This window comes from Aspergillus sydowii, assembly GCF_001890705.1.
Source record: "Aspergillus sydowii CBS 593.65 unplaced genomic scaffold ASPSYscaffold_1, whole genome shotgun sequence".
Classification (NCBI taxonomy): domain Eukaryota; kingdom Fungi; phylum Ascomycota; class Eurotiomycetes; order Eurotiales; family Aspergillaceae; genus Aspergillus; species Aspergillus sydowii.
Window position 1 is genome coordinate 2,075,116 of NW_024467859.1, and position 19,390 is coordinate 2,094,505.

The 19,390-nt window shown below is 51.0% G+C and overlaps 8 protein-coding genes across 8 annotated transcripts; 5 read left to right on the top strand and 3 right to left on the bottom strand.

Annotated features, from left to right (window-relative positions):
- Positions 1-28: 28 nt before the first annotated feature.
- Positions 29-1,946, bottom strand: ASPSYDRAFT_38682 (protein kinase IKS1). The gene has a single exon (XM_040845759.1). It carries the CDS (start codon positions 1,935-1,937, stop codon positions 351-353), a length of 1,587 nt encoding a protein of 528 aa, XP_040707823.1. The 5' UTR covers positions 1,938-1,946; the 3' UTR covers positions 29-350.
- A 751-nt stretch (positions 1,947-2,697) lies between these two features.
- Positions 2,698-5,290, bottom strand: ASPSYDRAFT_1155164 (putative GTPase NOG2; the record flags this gene model as incomplete). The annotated part of the gene is made up of 4 exons (XM_040840014.1): positions 2,698-4,043; positions 4,226-4,259; positions 4,389-5,140; positions 5,193-5,290. The coding sequence occupies 4 exons, from the start codon at positions 5,288-5,290 to the stop codon at positions 3,176-3,178; spliced, it is 1,752 nt and encodes a 583-aa protein (XP_040707824.1). The 3' UTR covers positions 2,698-3,175.
- A 210-nt stretch (positions 5,291-5,500) lies between these two features.
- Positions 5,501-6,604, top strand: ASPSYDRAFT_283112 (uncharacterized protein). Its single transcript, XM_040844502.1, has one exon. It carries the CDS (start codon positions 5,625-5,627, stop codon positions 6,486-6,488), a length of 864 nt encoding a protein of 287 aa, XP_040707825.1. The 5' UTR covers positions 5,501-5,624; the 3' UTR covers positions 6,489-6,604.
- Positions 6,605-6,720: 116 nt separating this feature from the next.
- On the bottom strand, positions 6,721-7,813 carry ASPSYDRAFT_141031 (TFIIH/NER complex subunit TFB3; the record flags this gene model as incomplete). The annotated part of the gene is made up of 2 exons (XM_040841100.1): positions 6,721-7,561; positions 7,617-7,813. The coding sequence occupies 2 exons, from the start codon at positions 7,811-7,813 to the stop codon at positions 6,721-6,723; spliced, it is 1,038 nt and encodes a 345-aa protein (XP_040707826.1).
- A 357-nt stretch (positions 7,814-8,170) lies between these two features.
- On the top strand, positions 8,171-10,232 carry ASPSYDRAFT_283122 (prefoldin-like protein). Its single transcript, XM_040844503.1, has one exon. It carries the CDS (start codon positions 8,257-8,259, stop codon positions 10,060-10,062), a length of 1,806 nt encoding a protein of 601 aa, XP_040707827.1. The 5' UTR covers positions 8,171-8,256; the 3' UTR covers positions 10,063-10,232.
- Positions 10,233-12,050: 1,818 nt separating this feature from the next.
- ASPSYDRAFT_283126 (putative GPI anchored cell wall protein) lies at positions 12,051-14,183 on the top strand. The gene is made up of 3 exons (XM_040844504.1): positions 12,051-12,419; positions 12,478-13,930; positions 13,989-14,183. Exons 1-3 carry the CDS (start codon positions 12,176-12,178, stop codon positions 14,014-14,016), a joined length of 1,725 nt encoding a protein of 574 aa, XP_040707828.1. The 5' UTR covers positions 12,051-12,175; the 3' UTR covers positions 14,017-14,183.
- Positions 14,184-14,486: 303 nt separating this feature from the next.
- On the top strand, positions 14,487-16,824 carry ASPSYDRAFT_38688 (uncharacterized protein). The gene is made up of 5 exons (XM_040845760.1): positions 14,487-14,928; positions 15,000-15,026; positions 15,080-15,570; positions 15,627-15,638; positions 15,697-16,824. Exons 1-5 carry the CDS (start codon positions 14,864-14,866, stop codon positions 16,416-16,418), a joined length of 1,317 nt encoding a protein of 438 aa, XP_040707829.1. The 5' UTR covers positions 14,487-14,863; the 3' UTR covers positions 16,419-16,824.
- A 1,020-nt stretch (positions 16,825-17,844) lies between these two features.
- ASPSYDRAFT_74746 (uncharacterized protein) lies at positions 17,845-19,339 on the top strand. The gene is made up of 5 exons (XM_040850780.1): positions 17,845-18,059; positions 18,106-18,171; positions 18,217-18,321; positions 18,378-18,852; positions 18,923-19,339. Exons 1-5 carry the CDS (start codon positions 17,976-17,978, stop codon positions 19,321-19,323), a joined length of 1,131 nt encoding a protein of 376 aa, XP_040707830.1. The 5' UTR covers positions 17,845-17,975; the 3' UTR covers positions 19,324-19,339.
- Positions 19,340-19,390: the final 51 nt, after the last annotated feature.

The following is a 19,390-nucleotide window of genomic DNA, read 5'->3' on the forward strand; positions in this document are numbered from 1 at the left end:
GGACGCTCAATAAGACAGTGAGTGATAGATGGTATCGTCATATTATATCTGTAAAATGACGGCAGTGCAGACATGAAGATGCGAAGGCTTTGCTGTTTCAACTCACTCTCCAAAACGGCTACGTAAACAGACTCTTGCCGTAGATCCTGCATCTCAGAGGGTCATGGTCCAGGGTGAAGAAGAGCTGGGTGCCCTGTAGTCATCGATTTCGCGGTACTGTTTTGGTGGTGGTAGTTGCTTAGGCTAATTCAACATTTCTGAGAAGAGGACAATATCAAAATACATGTATAATTTTCGAATTGGCTACATCCGTATTCATATGTTCAAGGATTAAACAGACATCATGTACATCATAATTCATACCTAAACACTGTCTCAGCAGTGGAACCAGGCCGAGCGCATAAAATATCCAACTTCATGCTTAGCATGACAACAACAAGATGCAATATTAGGGATGCTACTTGAACCCCAACACTGCTCATCCGTAGGTTGACGCCGGCTATCAGAATTAAAAAGTAAAGCAGCCAGGGATTAACGGCCAACGGAGTACAAGGTTGCAGGGTCATCGCAATCTTCATGAGGAACAACGTCAGCTGTATAGCAAACAACGGCGGGCGCCATCTCGAGAGGCGCCGTGCAAGAGAGATCCGGCTTGGTGGCGGGGGCAGTAGTCGAATAGGGACGTCGTTGTTTGTCGGCCCGGCCTGTCGAGGTTCATTCCTCGGTGGTGAGACAGAATGTGTACTAGAGAAGCGCGGACGCACAATTAGGTCGCGTTCCGGGCTGAGCGAGCCTCTCCTGTCGGCAGTGTGGTCCACGTCTTCGATAACGGGGGTAAGATCTCCGACGGACCCGTTCGACTCGTATACTGAATTACGCCGTACAGTGACAGGGCTCCTCGAAAACGACCTCTTCGGAGACGCCTGCTGATCAAACGGTGACTCAGCCATGTCATCCAGGGGATGAATCCTGGAGCCAGTGTGCATGTCTGGAGCGGAGGAGCTACTGCTGCCGCGTTTCGTGCGAAAGCTCTCATTTGCACTAGCTCCAACTTCAAGACCGCTGAGGACTTCATCTGCGGATGGACGCAGATCCGGATCCACCGACAGCAGACGCCATAGAAAAGTATAAAGTTGTTCGGGTAGATCAGGACGCATTTGTCTTTGGTCAAACCCACCCCAATCCATTATCTCTTCACGGAGCTTTTCGAGGTCTTCCCTTTCTTCGTGAATAAGATCGGCGTTTCGATATGGAAGTTGGGCAAAACATAAGAAATACAATATCATTCCGAGGGAAAATATATCCGATTTAAACGTGAAATTGGCAAAAGGACCGTTGGGAAACTCTCGCCGCAGTACTTCTGGGGCACAATACGACACGGTTCCTGTCGCGCCGGTAGACATTCGAATAGCATCCTGGGGTTGAACTTCACCGAAGTCGCTGACTAGGACTCGAATTCCATCACTAGTCTTGTGCAGTAAACAGTTGTTGGGTTTTAGATCGCGATGGATATAGCCGCTAGCATGGAGATACCGCAGCCCTGACGTAATGTCTTTGAAGAATGAGTATATCTCGTCGAAATGTAATTTGCGAGGTTCTCTCAAGTCGATAGGAGGCTCGGCACCACCTTTCGATCTCCTCCTAAGACGCTCTTTTAATTCCTGGGGGGTCGTGGAAGTCTGCATGGAGCCGCAGATATAGTTGTGCAAGTCGCCCGCATTGCAATATTGTTGGAGAATGAATGCGCAAGGAACGCTTGGCCCAAACGTGGTAATCTTTGCATTCTCGAGCCAAACATGCCTATACGAGACAAGATTTTGGTGAGAAAGGTGCTGCAGCAGTTGGACTTCGATCAAAACCTTTTCAAGCCACTCGTGATCATCCCCGACGGGCACTCGTTTACAGGCGTAATGCCCGAGAGACACGCCATCCAGCATATGCTTCACTAATAACACCACGCCTTTACCTCCTTTCCCGAGTACCCGCTCTTCCACGAAAAACCGTTTAAAGTAGTCCGGTGTGAATGCCGCTGACGAAATTCCATGGCCGGTATGTGCGTGAGAGTAGCTGGATCCGCTTGAAGGGCCATCCGCAAGGACAGGTTGAACGTAGCGTCGCGACGGGGGTGTAGTTGACTCTACGGAGGCAGGAGGAAGGCTATTGCGGAGCATGCGAAAGTACTCAGGATTGACAAATTCCGGTTGTGTACCGGCATGGTGGTTGTCTTGAGGAGAGTTATCTCCCCGCAGCGGGCGGCGACAGTACGGACATTGGGGTTCGTCATCTTCGCGTTCGGTCGCATTTTGAATGACTAGTTGCTGCGAATCGCGATCGAAAACAACAATAGAGTCATTATGGCGTCTGCAAGAGAGCCAATTAAGCAAGAAATCTTCCGTAGCAAATAAAAAGGCCCGAGACTTACAGCACAACATCATTTGATGAGCTATACGGAACAACGGACATGCCCTCAGCCATTATATGTTGATCGGCACATCTCCCAAAGACCCTGAAGGATGAAATGCCATAACCATAAAAGGAGGATTATGGGAGTTCTTGAAACAACAATGGTTTGCGTTGGTCCGTCCTCCGCAGAATGAGGCAGTTACCCATGAGATGGATGGATCCAATCCGACGATGGTCGATGATGAAGCTGATGATCCCGCCCCACGTGAGTCACGGCGGTGAGCCACCAACGCCCGCGGCATTTATTTACTGTTTGCTACTCCGTACTGATACGGTAGAATTATTTAAGATGAAATAGGTAATGCGATATTGTCATAGCATTTGTAACAACATGGGTATCTAGTAGAGCGTTGTCAACAACATCGAGGTCGATGATGGATCCTACCACCGGAAGCATCATCGGCGCATGCACGCTAGTACCGCCCGGTCTAATTGACGCAGTGGGTACTATCGCTGGATGCTGCCGCATATCTCCTCATTTCAGGCAGGCCCTGACGACATGAATAGTGCCAAAGGTTCTGGACTGCGCCTGCGAGCTGTACAGCTGTCAAGTACTTGCCCACTGGCCAAGCGGGGAGCGACAGCTAAGCGTGCAGAACCAGCTTGCGACGCCCTGGCGTCAAGCAAACAGGCAAGTGTGACTTGTGCGAATCGCAATCGCTCTGCTTGCGGAGGTTGTGGAGTGTTGGGAGTCAGGCGATTGCAAGTCTGTTCACTCCTCCCCGCTTTCCTCGTCACTAACTTCGAGATTTGCGATCGAGTCATTATCGCTATCTTCGTCTTCATCATCAAACCCTTCGAACTCTTCTTCAGCGCCGGAGGTTGCTTCACCCGAAGCCTTCTGGTCATCGCCAGAGGCTTCGTCGATCTTGCGTTTCCGATTCATCTCTCCAAGCCTGCCTTCACGCCCCTCGATTTTTTCGCCCTCCTCACCAGATGTATACGGGGGTGGAGTAAACCACGGGATCTTTCCTCTGAGGAAATCGTTGATAACCATCTTGGCAACGCCGTCAAGATCGGGCTCGCCTCCACGAAGAAGTCTGCCACCCTTCCTTGCAAGAATGCTAAGAAATTCAATAGAATCTTGCGGGTCTTTGATGCCATAAGTCCGTTCAAGATGCTTAGATTGGACACGCTTGAGAATAGCAGGAATATACTGCTCGGGGTTCTCGACGTTTTCCACTCGCACGACACCTCTTAGAAGGATATCTTCTGGAGTATCCGTCTGGCTTGGAGGAACAACACCAGGACAGTCGATGAGGTAGATCCTCTTCATCAAGGTAATGTACTGCCAAACCTTGGTTTCTCCAGGGATAGGAGCAACTGTGCACACCTTCTTCTTACGTAGCGTGTTGATAATCGATGACTTCCCTGTGTTTGGATAGCCGATGAAACCAACCGAGATCTGTTTTCGGTCGGAGTGAAGCGATGAAAATTGCCTCAGGAGTTGAATCAGAGAACCTTTTCCGAAAGAGTTGTTGATCGAAGCATGAAAAGCTAAGGTGGGATAGTCCTTCGATAGATGGCGAACCCAAGCGGCCTGGTGTATTCCGTTAGCAACACCGTCACGTAATAAGTAGCTTATAGATAAGACAGAAAGAGCAATGTAGTGATGTGTGAAATGTTACTAAGAGCACTGCTACGAAGTCGCCAATGGCGAAGCAGTACTCAACTCAAAAACAGAACACTGCTTAGTCCTTAACGACCGGCTTTCAAAACGAAAACCAATCAGCCTAGCTTCAGAATGAAGTTCGGCGCGGACCAGCGTTGATATGCCAAAGCTGTAACAGACAATACTTCCATAGAGAAAACGTGAAACATAGTCACGGAAGTAGACTTGACTTAGCGATGGCATGGCTTGAGCCAATGGGTGATATGTCGTGAAGGATCGAAGGAAACAAAAAATGAAAATAAAAGAAGAAAACTTACCGCTACACCAGTAGGTACCAGATCGCACTTGTTGAGAACAAAGATCAAGTGCTTGTGAGGCGCCTCCTCGCGGATGTATTTTTCAATACCCCTGCAACGTGTTCCCTCGGGGTCGCGAGCATCAATCACATGGATAACAACATCTGACGAATCGATGACTTTATACAACTCGTTCCAGATTCTCTTACTCTGACCCTTCAGAAAGACCGCTTCACGAGACGTCGGCATCATGCCAAGCTGGAGGTCTGTCGCCACATCATCGCCAGCAACGATCGGAGTACCATCCTCGTGTCGGCCTTGGTCCGTCTTTTCAACGTAGTCATCTTGCATCTTCATTGTCTCGCCAGCCAAGTCTTCGAGGGACGAGACACCCAACTTGACCCGTTTCCTTTGAGCTTTCGGCCCGAATGTGTCGCTATACGGTGACGTTTCAATAGCCATCTTAGCCTGGTGTTGTTTGAGCCCATTGACGGTCTGGTTTTCTTTGATCAAACTCATTGGAAGCTTGTTGGTTTTGAGGAGAACCTGATACGGATCCGAAGCACGTTCGGCGACGGCTTCACGGAACGAAGACAGAGCTTCCTGCGAGATGACTCGAGTATTTCCAAACCATTTACGGTTGGGTTCTATCCGAGCGACGGGGGCATCGCGAGATTGGTACGAGGCAGCCTGGGTGATGTTTCCCTCGGAGTCACGTTGAGGTTTACCATCCTTGAGCATGTTCAACCTCTTAACCTTCTTCGCATCTCTTTTCCAAATCAGCTGCTATACCAAGCGCAATAGGACTGGATGAAGCTTACCTGTAGAAATTTTCACCCTTCATCCTCACATTGGCCATGCCATCGCCAACCTTCCCCTGGCGGTCTCGGCGCGTGGCTTCCTTCTTCCCAGTACCCATAGTGAAAATGTCCTCCAATAACTCGAATAGTTCAAGTAATGAGAGGTCTCGAGGTAGGGAGTAAAAACAGAAAGTTGGCGGAGCGCAGAAGAGAAGGAAAGAAGAGGTGAGAAGAAATTATTTTTTTTTCCGACGGCGCCAAGCGGAGCTGTGCACGGACCAACAACGAGAAAATCGCTTCGATCTTTTTCCGGCTCTCGACAACTGAACGCGTTGCTCAGCAGCAGTCACCACAGCCCAACTTGCCGGGTTGTGAGCTCATACCCGTCCTCAAACTTTGGACGCATATTTCCCTCCCCAATCGAATATATCATCCCGACAATCAACCGCCGCAATGTCGCTTTTCCGCAACGGCGGCCGGACTGCCAGGGTGCAGCTCCGTGGTTTCTCCTCATCCTCAAGTCTTCGTGTTGGACCTGAATCACCCAACTTCATTGAAGTCCCCCGAACAGTTCAACCAGATCTCCCTTCAAAACCTCGCGTCAAAGGTACACTGCCGGTACCGCGTGAAATCTTCCCCCGTCGACGAGTGGACAAGCCCAACCAACAGTACCTTGAAGCCGTTGCACCTCTCCCTACCAATCAAGAAAAGATCAATCCCGATGAGCCGCACGCTGAATACAGAGAACGGAAGCGGGAAATGGCCGACATGAGAAGACAGAACCTCAAGGAGGGTCTGCTGGAACTGCACAAGCGGAAGAAATGGACGGACAGGACAATGGAGGAGCGAAGTCGCCAGCGACAAATCCAAAGAGAGCGCGTTCTCCGCCAGACTGAACGAGATGATGAACGCTATACTCGGCCTTCTGTTGTACAGGAAATGCTACCAAAGCGTACCCCTGTATTGCCCGATCCCGGTAGAGAGCAGCGACTCGCCGAATCACGGCGCCGAGTGGAAAACAAGAAACACACGGAGGAGCTGGAGCGCCAGGATTCGCTACACACTCTTTATATGAATGCTCGCGAATTCATTACTACCGAGGCCCAACTAGCTGTCGAGATTGATAAAGTCTTCCCTGAAGGGGAGAATGAAGCTTGGCGGAGCGATTATAAGTACGGCGAAAACATTTGGAACTTGGGATTCCCCCGAAACCTTGGAGCTCGCTCCGATGTCCCGAAACGCGAGTCCGAGCGTTGGGATGTTATCCAAGGCAGGGTCAAGAAGCTGGGAGAGCAGATTACTGGTGGGAAGATCTGAGGTCCAAGAGACTATTGAAGACTTGTATAATACCGTTATTTCCATGTAACTCGGAATTTGTATTTTGATTGCACCTATCTATACACCATGTACACCAATTCCTCCTATATGGCCACCATCCAAATTACCTAAGCGAAGATAACCAAAAGACAAGGCGCCGCCGCTATGCAATAATCAAAGACGTAGAAGCAACTGCTTCCTTTTTGAGGTGTGCTTGCTCATCCTATACGAATCACTTGCTGCTCGACTCTGAGCCAGCAGCTATAGCAGCTCCCTGTGTACCGACAGGTTTCATGGCATTAAAGGAGTTCGCTTCTCGTTGTGAAACTTCTTCATCAATGAAACATCCTAAGCCTGCAAAAGCCTCCAGCATGGTTCGTGAATAGTATTCCTGAAGGTCGTAGCCCCCCGCAAGCATTCGAGTATCTTGTCGAATAGGATCAAGATAGGGGGACGGATAGTAGTCGCGCATAGTATAATAGTCCCGTTTGTTGGGAACCATCCCACCAAAAGGATCATAGGGCATCTCTGGCTCTGGAGTTTTGATCTTCTTGAGACCCTTAATCAAGCCTGAACCAGCCTCTTCGCTTGCCGCAGCACCAGTGGCGCCAGGCTTTTTGGCATCTGTCCCACGCAGTGCAGCCTGTTTCTGTCTTATTCTTTCCTCTTCACTGCGCCGAGCTGATGATTTCTTGAGCAACACCTTCTGGCCCTCTCGCGCGATTGAAGCAGCGTCCGCCCCTCGCCCGCTCGCAAGGCGGCTGAGAACTTCCTCTCGACCAGCCAACAACTCCTTTCGCTCGTTTTCGTATTCTTCCTTGGCAGCTTGCCGCCGTAGACGTGCCAGCTCCTGCTCTTGGCTTTGGCGTTCTTGGAAAGAGGTGACTTCCTTCGCTTCGAGGGCTTGGTTCGCACGAATGGAGCGCATGTTCTCCGACGCATAGCTCTGCAGGTCAGATTCGGTTTTCGCAACGTCGATTTTGTTGACAAGATTGAATATGATTTCCTCCCGCTGTTCCAAGAAGTTATCCCAGTCTAGCTTGGAATCGAACTCTTCTTCTCGGCGGTTGAGACTACAGGTAGTCAGTTTTCTGTATGCTAAGAGAATGCGAAAAATTTCAAACTCACACTGTCATAACTCTGCGCCGTATATCTACCTCCCTCTCAACGTTTATATCCTCGAATGTCTGCTTGCGAAATCGATTCTTTCTCAGTGTCTTGTGGCACCCCGCTACGGGGCAGTTCGCAGGCCCTGAAGAGAATATTCTGTCCACGCACGACTCGCACATTTTGTGGTAGCATTCTGGATTGATAAGGAATCGCATGTCCGGGTTCAAGTACCGCGAAGATTTGCAGACGGGGCAGACCTCTACAAGAAGCGTGGTTAGCCTGGGCTCCGGGTTCCATAGTCCGAGGGCGCGAACTTACCGTCTTCATCCCCGCGGTTAACCAAAGCTTCGCGAGAAGGGGGCATGGTGATATTACCGCTACTCTGTGAAGAGTAACGGCGAGATGCTTTCAAAGATGTCGGTTGGAGAGTAAGTCGCGATGTTCAAGGCTGTCGAAGCTCCTCGGTGGGCCATTATCAAGCAATCTTACGGACCAATCAGATGCGGCATTCTTTGTTCCGCGCGGCGGAATTTCTTTACTTTTTGCCGCCTGGAAAAGTTGCAGGCCCCCCACAACTCACTCTTTTTACATCCAACTCAGTTACCAGCCTTATTTTTTGACTCTTGGGTCACGAATCTGATTATATGTCTGTGTGAACATGGGGTTACCTGATGATAATATTGAAGGCCTCGAACGCCAGCGCCTCGAACTCGAAAGCAATGTCCTACAGCTCCAGCAGTCTCTTTACCACTGGAGGGAATGGGAAGCGGAGTACGAAGGCCTAAAGGAAGATATTGTCGATTTAGATGATGATGCTACGACAGACGAATTTTTACGAGTCAGCCGTAATTCTGGCGGGAGGCTCGTCACCGAAGACGAATTTCGAGTGATCATCGGCGAGAAACAGGGGCTCAAGCGGACAAAGACACAAGTCGCGGACCTTATATCAAGACGGATCGATTATGTGAGGGATAATGTTGCGTCAATGGAAAAAAGACTGCGAGCTGCTGAAAATCAACTGCGAGCTTTAGATACTGTCGAACAGCAACACCCCGAGTCAACGGCCGATTTTCCCATGAAAGAGATTATCGAGGAACTTGACGAAGATGGGGAAGTTATCTCAAGCAAAACCACAACACCGGGGGATCAGGCGTCTGATCTGTTGGATATCTTGAAGAAAGCCGGCGTCAAGGACATACCGGATACTTCAAATCCATATGACTCCGCACCCGGTGACCCGTCATCCTCAGAGCCTACGTTGGAGGATCATCCTGTAAAAGCTGAGGAGGAACATAAGCAGGACGCGCAACTGATGGCCGGACTGGAGTCCGCGTCATCTGATAACAACGGCGCGCAGGCCTCAGGCGGTGCCAACGATCCAACAGTACCCAAGAAGGAAGTTCCAGTTGTGGATATTGACGAGTCCCCGGAGGATGCCAAACTCCGCCGGGAAATGTTGCAATATGGTCTTGACGAAGTCGGCGCGGTTGTCGCCGAGCTTGAGCTGGATGAAGATGCAGATGACATCTCCGTCGATGATGGGGACGATTCCTACACATTTGACGATGAAGAAGAGGAAGAGGAAGAAGACGAATATGGACGCACTATCCGGCCTGTATTGGACGAAAACTACCACCAGCAGATGCGTGAGTTGGAAGCGAAATTGAACGCTCGGGGAATGTGGAACGTCGGGAAAGACACTGCATCACTTCCTGTAGATGTGAAAGACGGCCTGGAAGATGCACACAAAGTCAGAATTGAGAAGACGCCGGACTCGAAAGGTGAATCAGGCCTGAAGGCGAAGCCGAAGAAGAAGGTTGCCTTTGCCGATGACCTTGACATTGCGCCAGCTCCTCAACCCCCGGCTTCAGAAACAAGGAAGGTCGCAACTCGAGAAACCGACGTCCCAGTTTTGTCAGACTCCATTGTCGAACGTACGCAGCCTATTGACAAAGGCGCGGCCGATGCACCCGTTCCAAAAAAGGCCTCCCGTTTCAAGACCGCACGCGGTATGGCAGGAACCGTCGGCGATTCAAATCCGGACACGTCCTCTGGTGATAGTTCACGCACAAAGTCCTCTTCTCAGCGCAAAGCTGCACCGCTCACACCGACCCCATCAATGCCATTATTTCCTGCCAAACCTGCGGAGCCAAAGCCTTTCTCCCAACCCATCTCGGATGTCACGGAAAAGCCGCAGGGTTCTACCAAAAATAACAGGAAGATCCTTGCAGATACGCTCATAGAGCGTGACATCTCTGAGGGAACCGCTGCAGCCCCAGAGCCCGACGAGCTAGACGAAGAGCTACACTACAAGGAGATTGCCACCGAATTCCACAGAATGAAGAACAAGATGGCCAAACAAAATGGCGGCTCCCTTGACGACGAAGAGCCAGAAATGGTACCCGTCGAAACTCAAGAAGCCCCCAAGCGAATCAGCAAATTCCGGGCCGCCCGGATGAGCTAGTTGCGAGATACATAACAAGAATTTAGACTCAGATACCCGACAATATTTGTTCATTATGATTAATCCAACATCGGATGTAGACCATTTAGTAGACGGCCGGAATTCTACACTGAGTACAATGAGCATACCATTCTTCTGTTGGTATATTCATTTGTATGGATTCCAAGATTAACGACAAGGGCTCTCTGACTGGTTTCCTTTTTTGGCTGTATTGTTCTCGCATGGAGTACTTACGGTTAGAAATAGATGGAAATTTGGTTACGTTTCACCCTTTACATCATAGTTACTTAACATAAATGGAACAAGGTGAATTATCGTCAATCGTTTCCAGGAAGAGTACTAGTATCCAGCCTGGGAGTGCTGTGGGCGGACAAATGGGACAATGGATTGTGTTCGTGGCCTTGGCTCGACAGTTCCCGAAATAGAAAACTGACGTCGGCCTTTCTTGTTGCTAACTCGCTCCTCGGGATTGTAGTAGCAGTGGGTTCCCAGCCACGAGATGGTCGTCATGAATCGATAGGGTAATGTCCACATCACGACTTTGGGCTGACGGTAAATAAATATTCCTACTAAAATAGCGCGCGGCTTGTCACCGGCTAAACCCAGTGATCAGCTTTTAGCGTTTCAGCTAGCGATTGCCAATTGAGGAGCTTGGTTAATTTTGATAGAACTGAACTCTTGTAACGCCGAGCACAGCCGTTAGGTCCAAGATTGAGGTTTGAGCAGTGGGAGACACCTCAGGAGAAGCTTGTTTACGGGCATCCTGCGGAACGTGCCTGTTTCTATATTTATCCAGGCATCATTGTTCCTCGTTACCGCCTCAACGGGCACTCTGACAATGGTTAGTGTGATTACCTTGCGTCAAGGGCTCAAGGCCGGAAGAGACTTCTTGACCTTGTCTCCAAAATCAATTTACCTGGGCCTCCACCTCGCTTGTTGTCAACAATGACGTTCAATATGTGGATAGGATCACCGTGGAGAGTTGCCTGGAAGAACAAGAGTACGTATCCAGTCTGACGCTGACCATGCGAGTGCCGACTGCGATGGAGCGAAAGTGTGAGGATAAGCAACGCCGTTGGGTGCAATGCAGTGCTCTGGCCCACCAGATTTATCGGGTGAACCAGTTTTCCCCTTCCGACCAGCCCATCATCGCTCGTTCCTGGTCACTGCTCCACTGTGCTTCTCCATCAACTTCCACTCTTCCACTTCACTCAATGAGCATTGACCCAACAAACGCACAGTCACTGCCTTGACTTGTCCTCGATCGATCGAGTGAATTGATGGGCTGAAAGATCGGGCCCAGGCTATCCCTGAATTCACGTCGCTTAATACAGGATGTCGTGGAAATCTCCTGTGGTGCGTGAAAATGATGCAAGGCGTTAAGCCATCAGGATCTGGATTTACAGTTCATGGGCATCATCTCCCTACAGGATAGTGAACTTCTCATTTACACCATATACAGGGAACACCTCGATCAATGCAAGATTGCGGGGTGAATTTCTCCCATGAAACCTCGCAGGGTGGGCAACAGGCACACCAGGACAAAGCTTTTCACTTGCCCAGTGGCATGAGCAGAACCGCCCAGCTATGGCCCGGTGGTGGGCTTGTTCACACCATCAGGACCACTTGCTTCCGTGGATGAAGCCTTAATTTGCCTCCCAGACTGGAGGAAGCTCACCTGAACCATGAATCGGACAAATTTTGTCCAAGGCAGGGTCAAGCCCCAGTCTGGCACCTTCACCGACGGCCCACTGTTAACTGATTACTTGCCTCGGTTTTACTGGCCGCCTAGTGGCAGGGAGATGCATCCCGGAGTTGTTCTAAATCAAAATCTTAACTCCACCGCAACCCATGACGTCTAGCCCATCATCATTCACCATGTTCCAGACCCGATACTTTCGGTCAGATCACAGCCGTGTTCACGCTGTCATCATTGGGCCAACCTTGAGCCGTCTTTCCAGGGTTCGCAACTTGCTGAAAGCTGATGATTACATACCATATTGTAACTTAGTTGGAGAACCCACCCGAAGTTATAAATTGGACTCCCTCTCCAGCAGTAAAGGACGAAAGTCAAATTTAACTATTTCCTCTACACTCGCTTCAACTGTTTGACATGCCTACCGTCAACATGAGGAATTTCGCTACCGTTGCGGCTTTTGCTGCTAGTGCCAACGCACTTGTTCCCCGTGACACCAGCTGCTGCTTCCACCTCTCAGCATCTGGTGAGACCTCTGGTCAAGTCGGTCAGCTCGGTGATGGGCAAAACCGCATCGGCGGCAACACCCCTCAAGGCCAGTTCTGCATCGACTCAGATGGCTCCATCACTGATGGCAGCGGACGCGGCTGCATATTGACTCGTACGTCGATGATCTAAACATATTGTTGGATAGATTGCTAATGGTTTGCTTCATACAGCCCCCACAACACAGTTCCAATGTGACCTGGGCGGGAACCCTACCCCAGGATTCTCTGTCAACACAAACGGCCAGCTCGAGTACAACGGACAAACCAACTTCGTTGCCTGTGAAACTGGTCAAAATGGTGGCCTGAATATCTACACCTCGCCCAACAGCGAAGACGTCACCGGCTGCGTCAGTGTGCAACTGAACGCCGATTCCTGCGCGGGATCTGGTGCCGGCTCGGGCTCCGGCTCCAGCTCTGCCCCGGTCCAGCCCTCGTCTTCCGCCCCTGCACCTAGCTCTAGCGTTCCGGCGATCTCACCTTCCCCCAGTGTTCCTGGAGGTGGTGGACAAGGCCCAGGCTCAAGCTCCGTTCCCATCGCCTCGCCTTCTAGTGTTCCTGGAGGTGGTGGACAAGGTCCCGGCGAAGGTACTACTACTGTTCCTGGCTCTACTGCTACCGTCCCCATTGTCTCCTCGCCCAGCGGTCCCGGTGGTGGTGTAGGCCCTAGCGGCGCGCCTGGCACTTGTGAAGGCTGTCCTGCCACAGCAACTGTATTCACCACTGTCACAGTCGGCTGCCAACCTGGTGTCCCTGGCGGCGGCGGTGAAACCCCTACCGGCCCTGTTGGCGGTGGTGAAACTCCCACTGGACCTGGTGGCGGTGGTCAGATCCCTACCGGACCTGCTGGTGGCGGTCAAACCCCTACCGGCCCCGCTGGCGGTGGTGAAACTCCTACCGGACCTGCTGGCGGTGGTCAAACTCCTACCGGACCTGCTGGCGGTGGTGAAACCCCTACCGGACCTGCTGGCGGTGGTCAAACCCCTACTGGACCTGCTGGCGGTGGTGAAACTCCCACTGGACCTGCTGGTGGCGGCCAAACCCCTACCGGACCTGCTGGCGGTGGTGAAACTCCCACTGGACCTGCTGGTGGCGGCCAAACCCCTACCGGACCTGCTGGCGGAGGCGGAACTCCTTCCCAGACTCCCTCCGGCACCCAACCCAGCGGAAGCTGCCCTACCGATCTTTCGGGAAACTACGAGTACCCGCATCTGATCGTCCCCATTGACTCGTCCTCTCCAGACCAGGCCGCAGGTACCTCTTTCAACGGAACTGTGTCCTCTTCTGTGTCGACCATCTTCAACTTCGACATTCCCGAATCGGATGCTGGAAAGACTTGTAGCCTCGTCTTCCTCTTCCCTAAGAAGGAGGACCTCGAGACTTCGTCATACAGCTTCAGCGGAGACGGAAAGGTTCAATTCGGAGCCGTGACCTCGCCGGCCAACCAGCAGACCACCTACAACAACGCTCCGGCTATTGGTCAGAACTACGGTGACTTCACTATCTCCCCCGGCAACTCCTATGTCATCAGCACCACCGAGTGCCCTGCTGGCCAGACTGTCGGCTTCGAGATGTCGAACGCTGGAAGCACCGAACTCGACTTCTTCGAGGACTACAACCCTTCGCCGTGAGTACCCCAGCACTTCTATAACGCTTTTGATGAAACAGTGGCTAACTTGAAATAGACTTGGTCTGTACATCACCGTCTGCTAGATTGGATAAAGGTGATCTGAGACTAATCGGCGATCCTGTCTGGGTATGAAAGGCAGACAGGAATCCCGATCCAAGGCGCGAAACGAAAAGATGACCATAATGGCCGTAATGAGTTGTACAACATAACATTGACTTTCATATGTTCCAGATTAGCTAGTATAACGCTTTAATCTTTGGATGTCATTCCTTCTTTGCACTGTTTAAATAAAATTATTCTTGACTTTCAGAAAATTTTCAGCTCCACACGAATAAAGAAAACGTTATTACTCGGAAAGTTGTTGGATTAATTCCTCAAAGCGACTTATCATCATGATACGGCTGAATTGTGTCTGCCTAAGCACCAAGTATGTTGTAATTATCTAGGCAGCATAATTTATCACGCATTTTTGCTCCAATGCAGCTTTTCACCAAGCCAAGACTCAAGTGCTCGATAGCCAGAAGAAGGTAGACCGCGCGACCGGTGTGGCTGAGCCGACCCCTACAGACGATCGCTGCTAGTGAGAGACAGTGGAAGCGGCTGGGCGCGACTGGGCGCAGTTGGCTCGTCACAGAATCCATTGCATATTTATAGGCAAGTCCCGCCGGGTGTGGATTCATTGGATTGGGTCTTGGGAGGTCCAGCCAAGATGCTTTGTCTTCCCACGTCTCAGCTCTCCTGAGTTCATAATCCTCCGCTCCTCATTAAACGTCCCTGGATCTCTCGCCGTTCTCTCCACGTGCACGGTTTCCGGAAGCGCTCTTGGACAGCCCGACCGTGTACAATTTGCTCTGCATTGAACGGCTCCTCGCCTCATTAACTGCCAGGTAGCGTCCAGCCTCTGACGAAACGGCGCCGCGCTAGATGGTGATGGACCGTCTGCCCTCTAAACTCCCCTTCTCGAAGCGCCGATTGCGGCCGCGAGTGATCATTTCGTGAGTGGTCCGGCAAGATGCCTGCGGTATTCGCTGGGTCGAATTTTTGCTAATGCGTGGGTTCATTATAGATATATCATCGACTATGTCGTCCTTGTGTTCGTTTTCTCCGTGCTGCCCAATGGCCGGCGCCTCGCTAACAATAACCCAGCGGTTTAGTCGTCGGTTTCTACATCGTCGATAGCCTCGAGCCATACCACCAGCGTTTCTCCTTGAACAATATCTCCCTTCAGTATCCGTATGCCGACCCCGAGCGCATATCAATTTTTGCAGCCGTCGCTTGTTCGGGGGGTGCTCCGCTCGTCATAATTGCCGTTTACACACTGTTCGTTGACGGGCTATTCTCGCATAACAAACCGATTAAAACCAATGGGAAGAGGAGGTTTACAGGGCCTTACCGGTTCAAGGATCGGCTGTGGGAGTTCAACTGCGGGTTTCTTGGTCTTGTCCTATCCCAGGCGCTGGCTTTTGTCATTACCCAAGCTCTGAAGACTGCTTGCGGCAAGCCCAGGCCGGATGTCATTGCCCGTTGCCAACCTAGAGCTGGTAGCGCGGACGGTGTGCCCTATGGACTGTCGGATTATAGTATATGTACCGGGGATCCTCATATCCTGAAAGATGGCTTCCGGTCATGGCCTTCAGGTATGTTTCACGTTCTGGAGTTGGGGTTTGCAGATGCAGATGCTAACTTGTCGCAGGTCATAGTAGCTGTAAGATACTTTCGCGATAGTTGAAAATGCAAACGCTAACTTGTCATTACCCTTCTAGCATCGTTCGCCGGTCTCTTCTATCTGTCACTTTGGATCGGCGGCAAGTTGCATATCATGGACAACAAGGGAGAAGTTTGGAAGATGTTCCTGGTCATGTTCCCCTGCCTCGGCGCAACCCTGATCGCCGTATCCCGAATTATGGACGCGCGACACCACCCATTCGACGTGATCACCGGATCGCTACTAGGTATACTCTGCGCCTCCATCTCCTATCGACAATACTTCCCATCTCTCTCCGAACCTTGGAAGAAGGGTAGAGCCCACCCTATTCGATCTTGGGGCACCGAACCAGCATATCCAGGTGCGTACGGTCCGACTGATAGCACCGCCGCTCTTCGGAACCCCGAAGACGATCGGATGCACGAGCCCGCACCATCTGAGGTCCCGGAATCCGCTCCGCCTCCCCAAACATACCCGGCGCTAAATCCCTATGCCCCGAGTGTATACTCTCGCCCAGCGCGCGAAGACACCTGGTCATCATCGAGCGAAGAAGATGTCGCGAACGGATTCGAAATGCGGCCGGGCTATACCAGGGCTGCTAACCCGGCTCTTCCCACATATGAGCCGGCGATGGCATATCACTCTCAGACGATGCCAACGAATCCCAGCCCAGGACCAGGCCCGGTCCAGGGAGCTCTGCATCCGGGGATGGCCATTAGTCCGCCTCCTGGGGTTGCAATATCGCCCCCGCCCCCTGGAACGCGACCGCACGACGCCTAATATGCCAGTTACATATGAAGCCAAACTTTTTGCACTGTTTGCATCTCAATGCTACGACTAACGATTTAGATTGTTTCTTGGCTATGTCTGCTATCTATCTGCTTGGACTAGATCTTGTAGACAGCATCAACCTATTTCACGCGTTTGCGATACCATGAATTTCTTTGGATTTAAATGGATATGTTGAACTGCATATGGTATTGATATTATTTTTGTACTACTACACCGACGCCGCATATTTTTGTCTTGATATAGCAGCTAGCCAGGCGTTGCTGCTGCTGCTGCGGAATATACATGCATTCCATATATATACTATGATATCGTACTTGCTTCAATGGATTTAAGCTCCTATTTGACTTTCCAACCCTAAAACAGAGCAGCCCCTTTGCAACGCGGGAGAGGTCGGGATCATACCTGCTTCAAGGAAAAGTAGGATTTTTGTTGCGCGCATGTCATGACGGATACATATAATGGCATCAACAGCAGAGTTAGTCCCACTACTCGGAATATCAGTAATCTATGAAAGGGTAAGCTGTGCTAACGGCAGAGTGCACCCAATAGCTCAGACTGCTATATTTCTTATTTTTAATTTCCATGGGTGTCAGGCACAATTATGGCTGGAGATACATGTCTCCCGCATGGGGAGAGTTGCATGAGAACTTGCGGTAAGGTTAGAATCTAGGAGAGGTCAGAGGAGGTCGATAGGTTAAAGATGACACCAGAGATAGCCAACAGTTAACAGTTTATTGGCCTTATAATATAGAAGACCTAGATGGTTGTGGTTGCCAAGGTACGAGCATGGCTGGGTGCGAGACTTTCATACGAAGGCGATCTTCCCACGGGGGCGCTGTCGCCAAATAATACAATGAAGTCTGTTGCAAGGTCAAGGTCAATGTCAATTGCAATGTCAGTGTCGATGTCACAGGCCAATTGTTTTCTGTCCTCGGAAAAAGAATAAAATCGACAGAATTGGCTCGGCCTGCGCATGCTGAACAACGGCCAACGCAAGCAAGGCCTGCAAGCGAGCAACACCATACAGGGGTCCCATTGTGCAATTCCGATTATGATTCCGGAGATGGATAACGCGTAGGATCTACCTGCTTGAAGACTCACTTTCATCCTGAAGCCGTCCAGGGTTCCCCTCACGGCCGTTGAGCCATCTCCCGCTGCCAGTCCGCAATCTCTCAACATCGACCAACAGGATCCTGCGGCAGGAATTGGAAGTTCGCTCGTGCATTGATCGTGGAGAAACGACTGGGTGGTGATTGTGACCCGTGTCCCACTATCTTCGCCTAGGAGTGATGGTGCGACAGACCCTGGTCGAAACAGCAGTGGATCCTGCAATTTTTTTACTGCATGCTGTGCTCGTTTATGGAAAGTCAAGAGGCCAGACTTAAAATACTCCGCACTCAAGAGCCCAGATTAGATTAACTTCCTGCAGGAGTCTTAAGCCTTAACTGTGCCTGCGCGGGGTTCGGTTCGCGCGTTGCGACAACTTGAGCGGACCTTGTTTTGAACGTCTTTACGTCCTTCAGCCACTTGCTGAAAAGACTCATCATGGGTGCAGCTGGAATGGTCGATGCTGTGAGGGGAGTTGCACTGGCGCTGGCCATTCTGTGCACCCTAGTTTGCTGTCTCAGGGTTGGTTCTTTTGATATCAGTTCGGCCCGCTGCTAACGACTCATAGCTGTACACGCGATGGACGGTTGTCAAGACATTTGGAATGGATGACTATCTAGTCATTCTGGCATTGGTATGGCCCATCTCTAGTTATAACCATGATGTCTAATACGCTCAGTTCTTTGTTGATGGCTACTCGGCCCTCGCATACACCTTTACATACTACGGCCTGGGCCTCCACCACCAGGACGTCCCCAGTGACGATGCAGTAGTTTGGTTGAAGGTAGTAGCCCTTATATCAGCTAGTTACTCACATAGCTAAACATTGATACCCCGAAGATCTACTATGCCTCTCTCTGCAGCACCCTGATCGTCAGCGCCATAGTCAAACTCAGCCTAGCGACCTCCATAATGCGCATCTTCCCCCAACAGCATCACATCAAACTCATCAGCCGGTGCTTCATCTTACTCCTCACTCTTTTCACAATATCTGGAGTTCTCGCGCTTGTATTCCAGTGCAACCCCATCCGGGCCTTCTGGGACAAAACGCGAACAATCGGACCAATCCCAGACTCCGGCGCCTGTTTCTCAGCGGAAAAGACGCTCGCGATAAACATGTACCAGGGTGTCCTCTTGTTCGTGTTTGACATCATCCTCCTAGTCCTGCCAATACCGACTGTCTGGAAACTGGATATACCAGCCAGACAACGGGTCCTGGTGCTGCTCCTGTTCGGTTTAGGCCTTGTCGCTTGTGCCGCTGCGCTCGTGCGCCTTGTGATCGTGGTTTATATCCAGAATACCACTGATATGCCATGTACTTGAAAAGAAAACCTTTCTGCCTACCTTACATACGTATATACTTCCCTTACTAACCACGTCCACAGTTATAACAGCGCCTTCGCTGATATGCACCATCGTCGAATCCGCACTCGGCCTCCTGACCGGCTCACTCCCCGGCCTTCATCAGTCCTCCCGCGTACCCAACTCCAGAAGCAGCCTGAGTCAAAGCCGGTCTCGCGCTGGAGCCCGGTGGGCCGCGTCCCATCCACACTCAGCAACGGTGTACGAGCTGGGTAATAACTGGAGACGGAAGCGGGGAGATGGCATTTTGAAGATCTCCGAGGTGCATACCAGCTTCCATGAGTATAGGGATTCTATGCTTGCGAGACCGGAGAGCCAGGAGAGGATTGTGCCTGGGAATGTGGGTAGTAGTGGGATATATGGGTTGGGAGGTGGGAAGTGGGGAGGGGTTAGGGTTGATGTTAGTTCGACGCCTAGATACTGATGTTTACTAAAGTTACTAGTCATATATTGAATGATGATGATGTGAATTCCTTTCTATCATTGATATG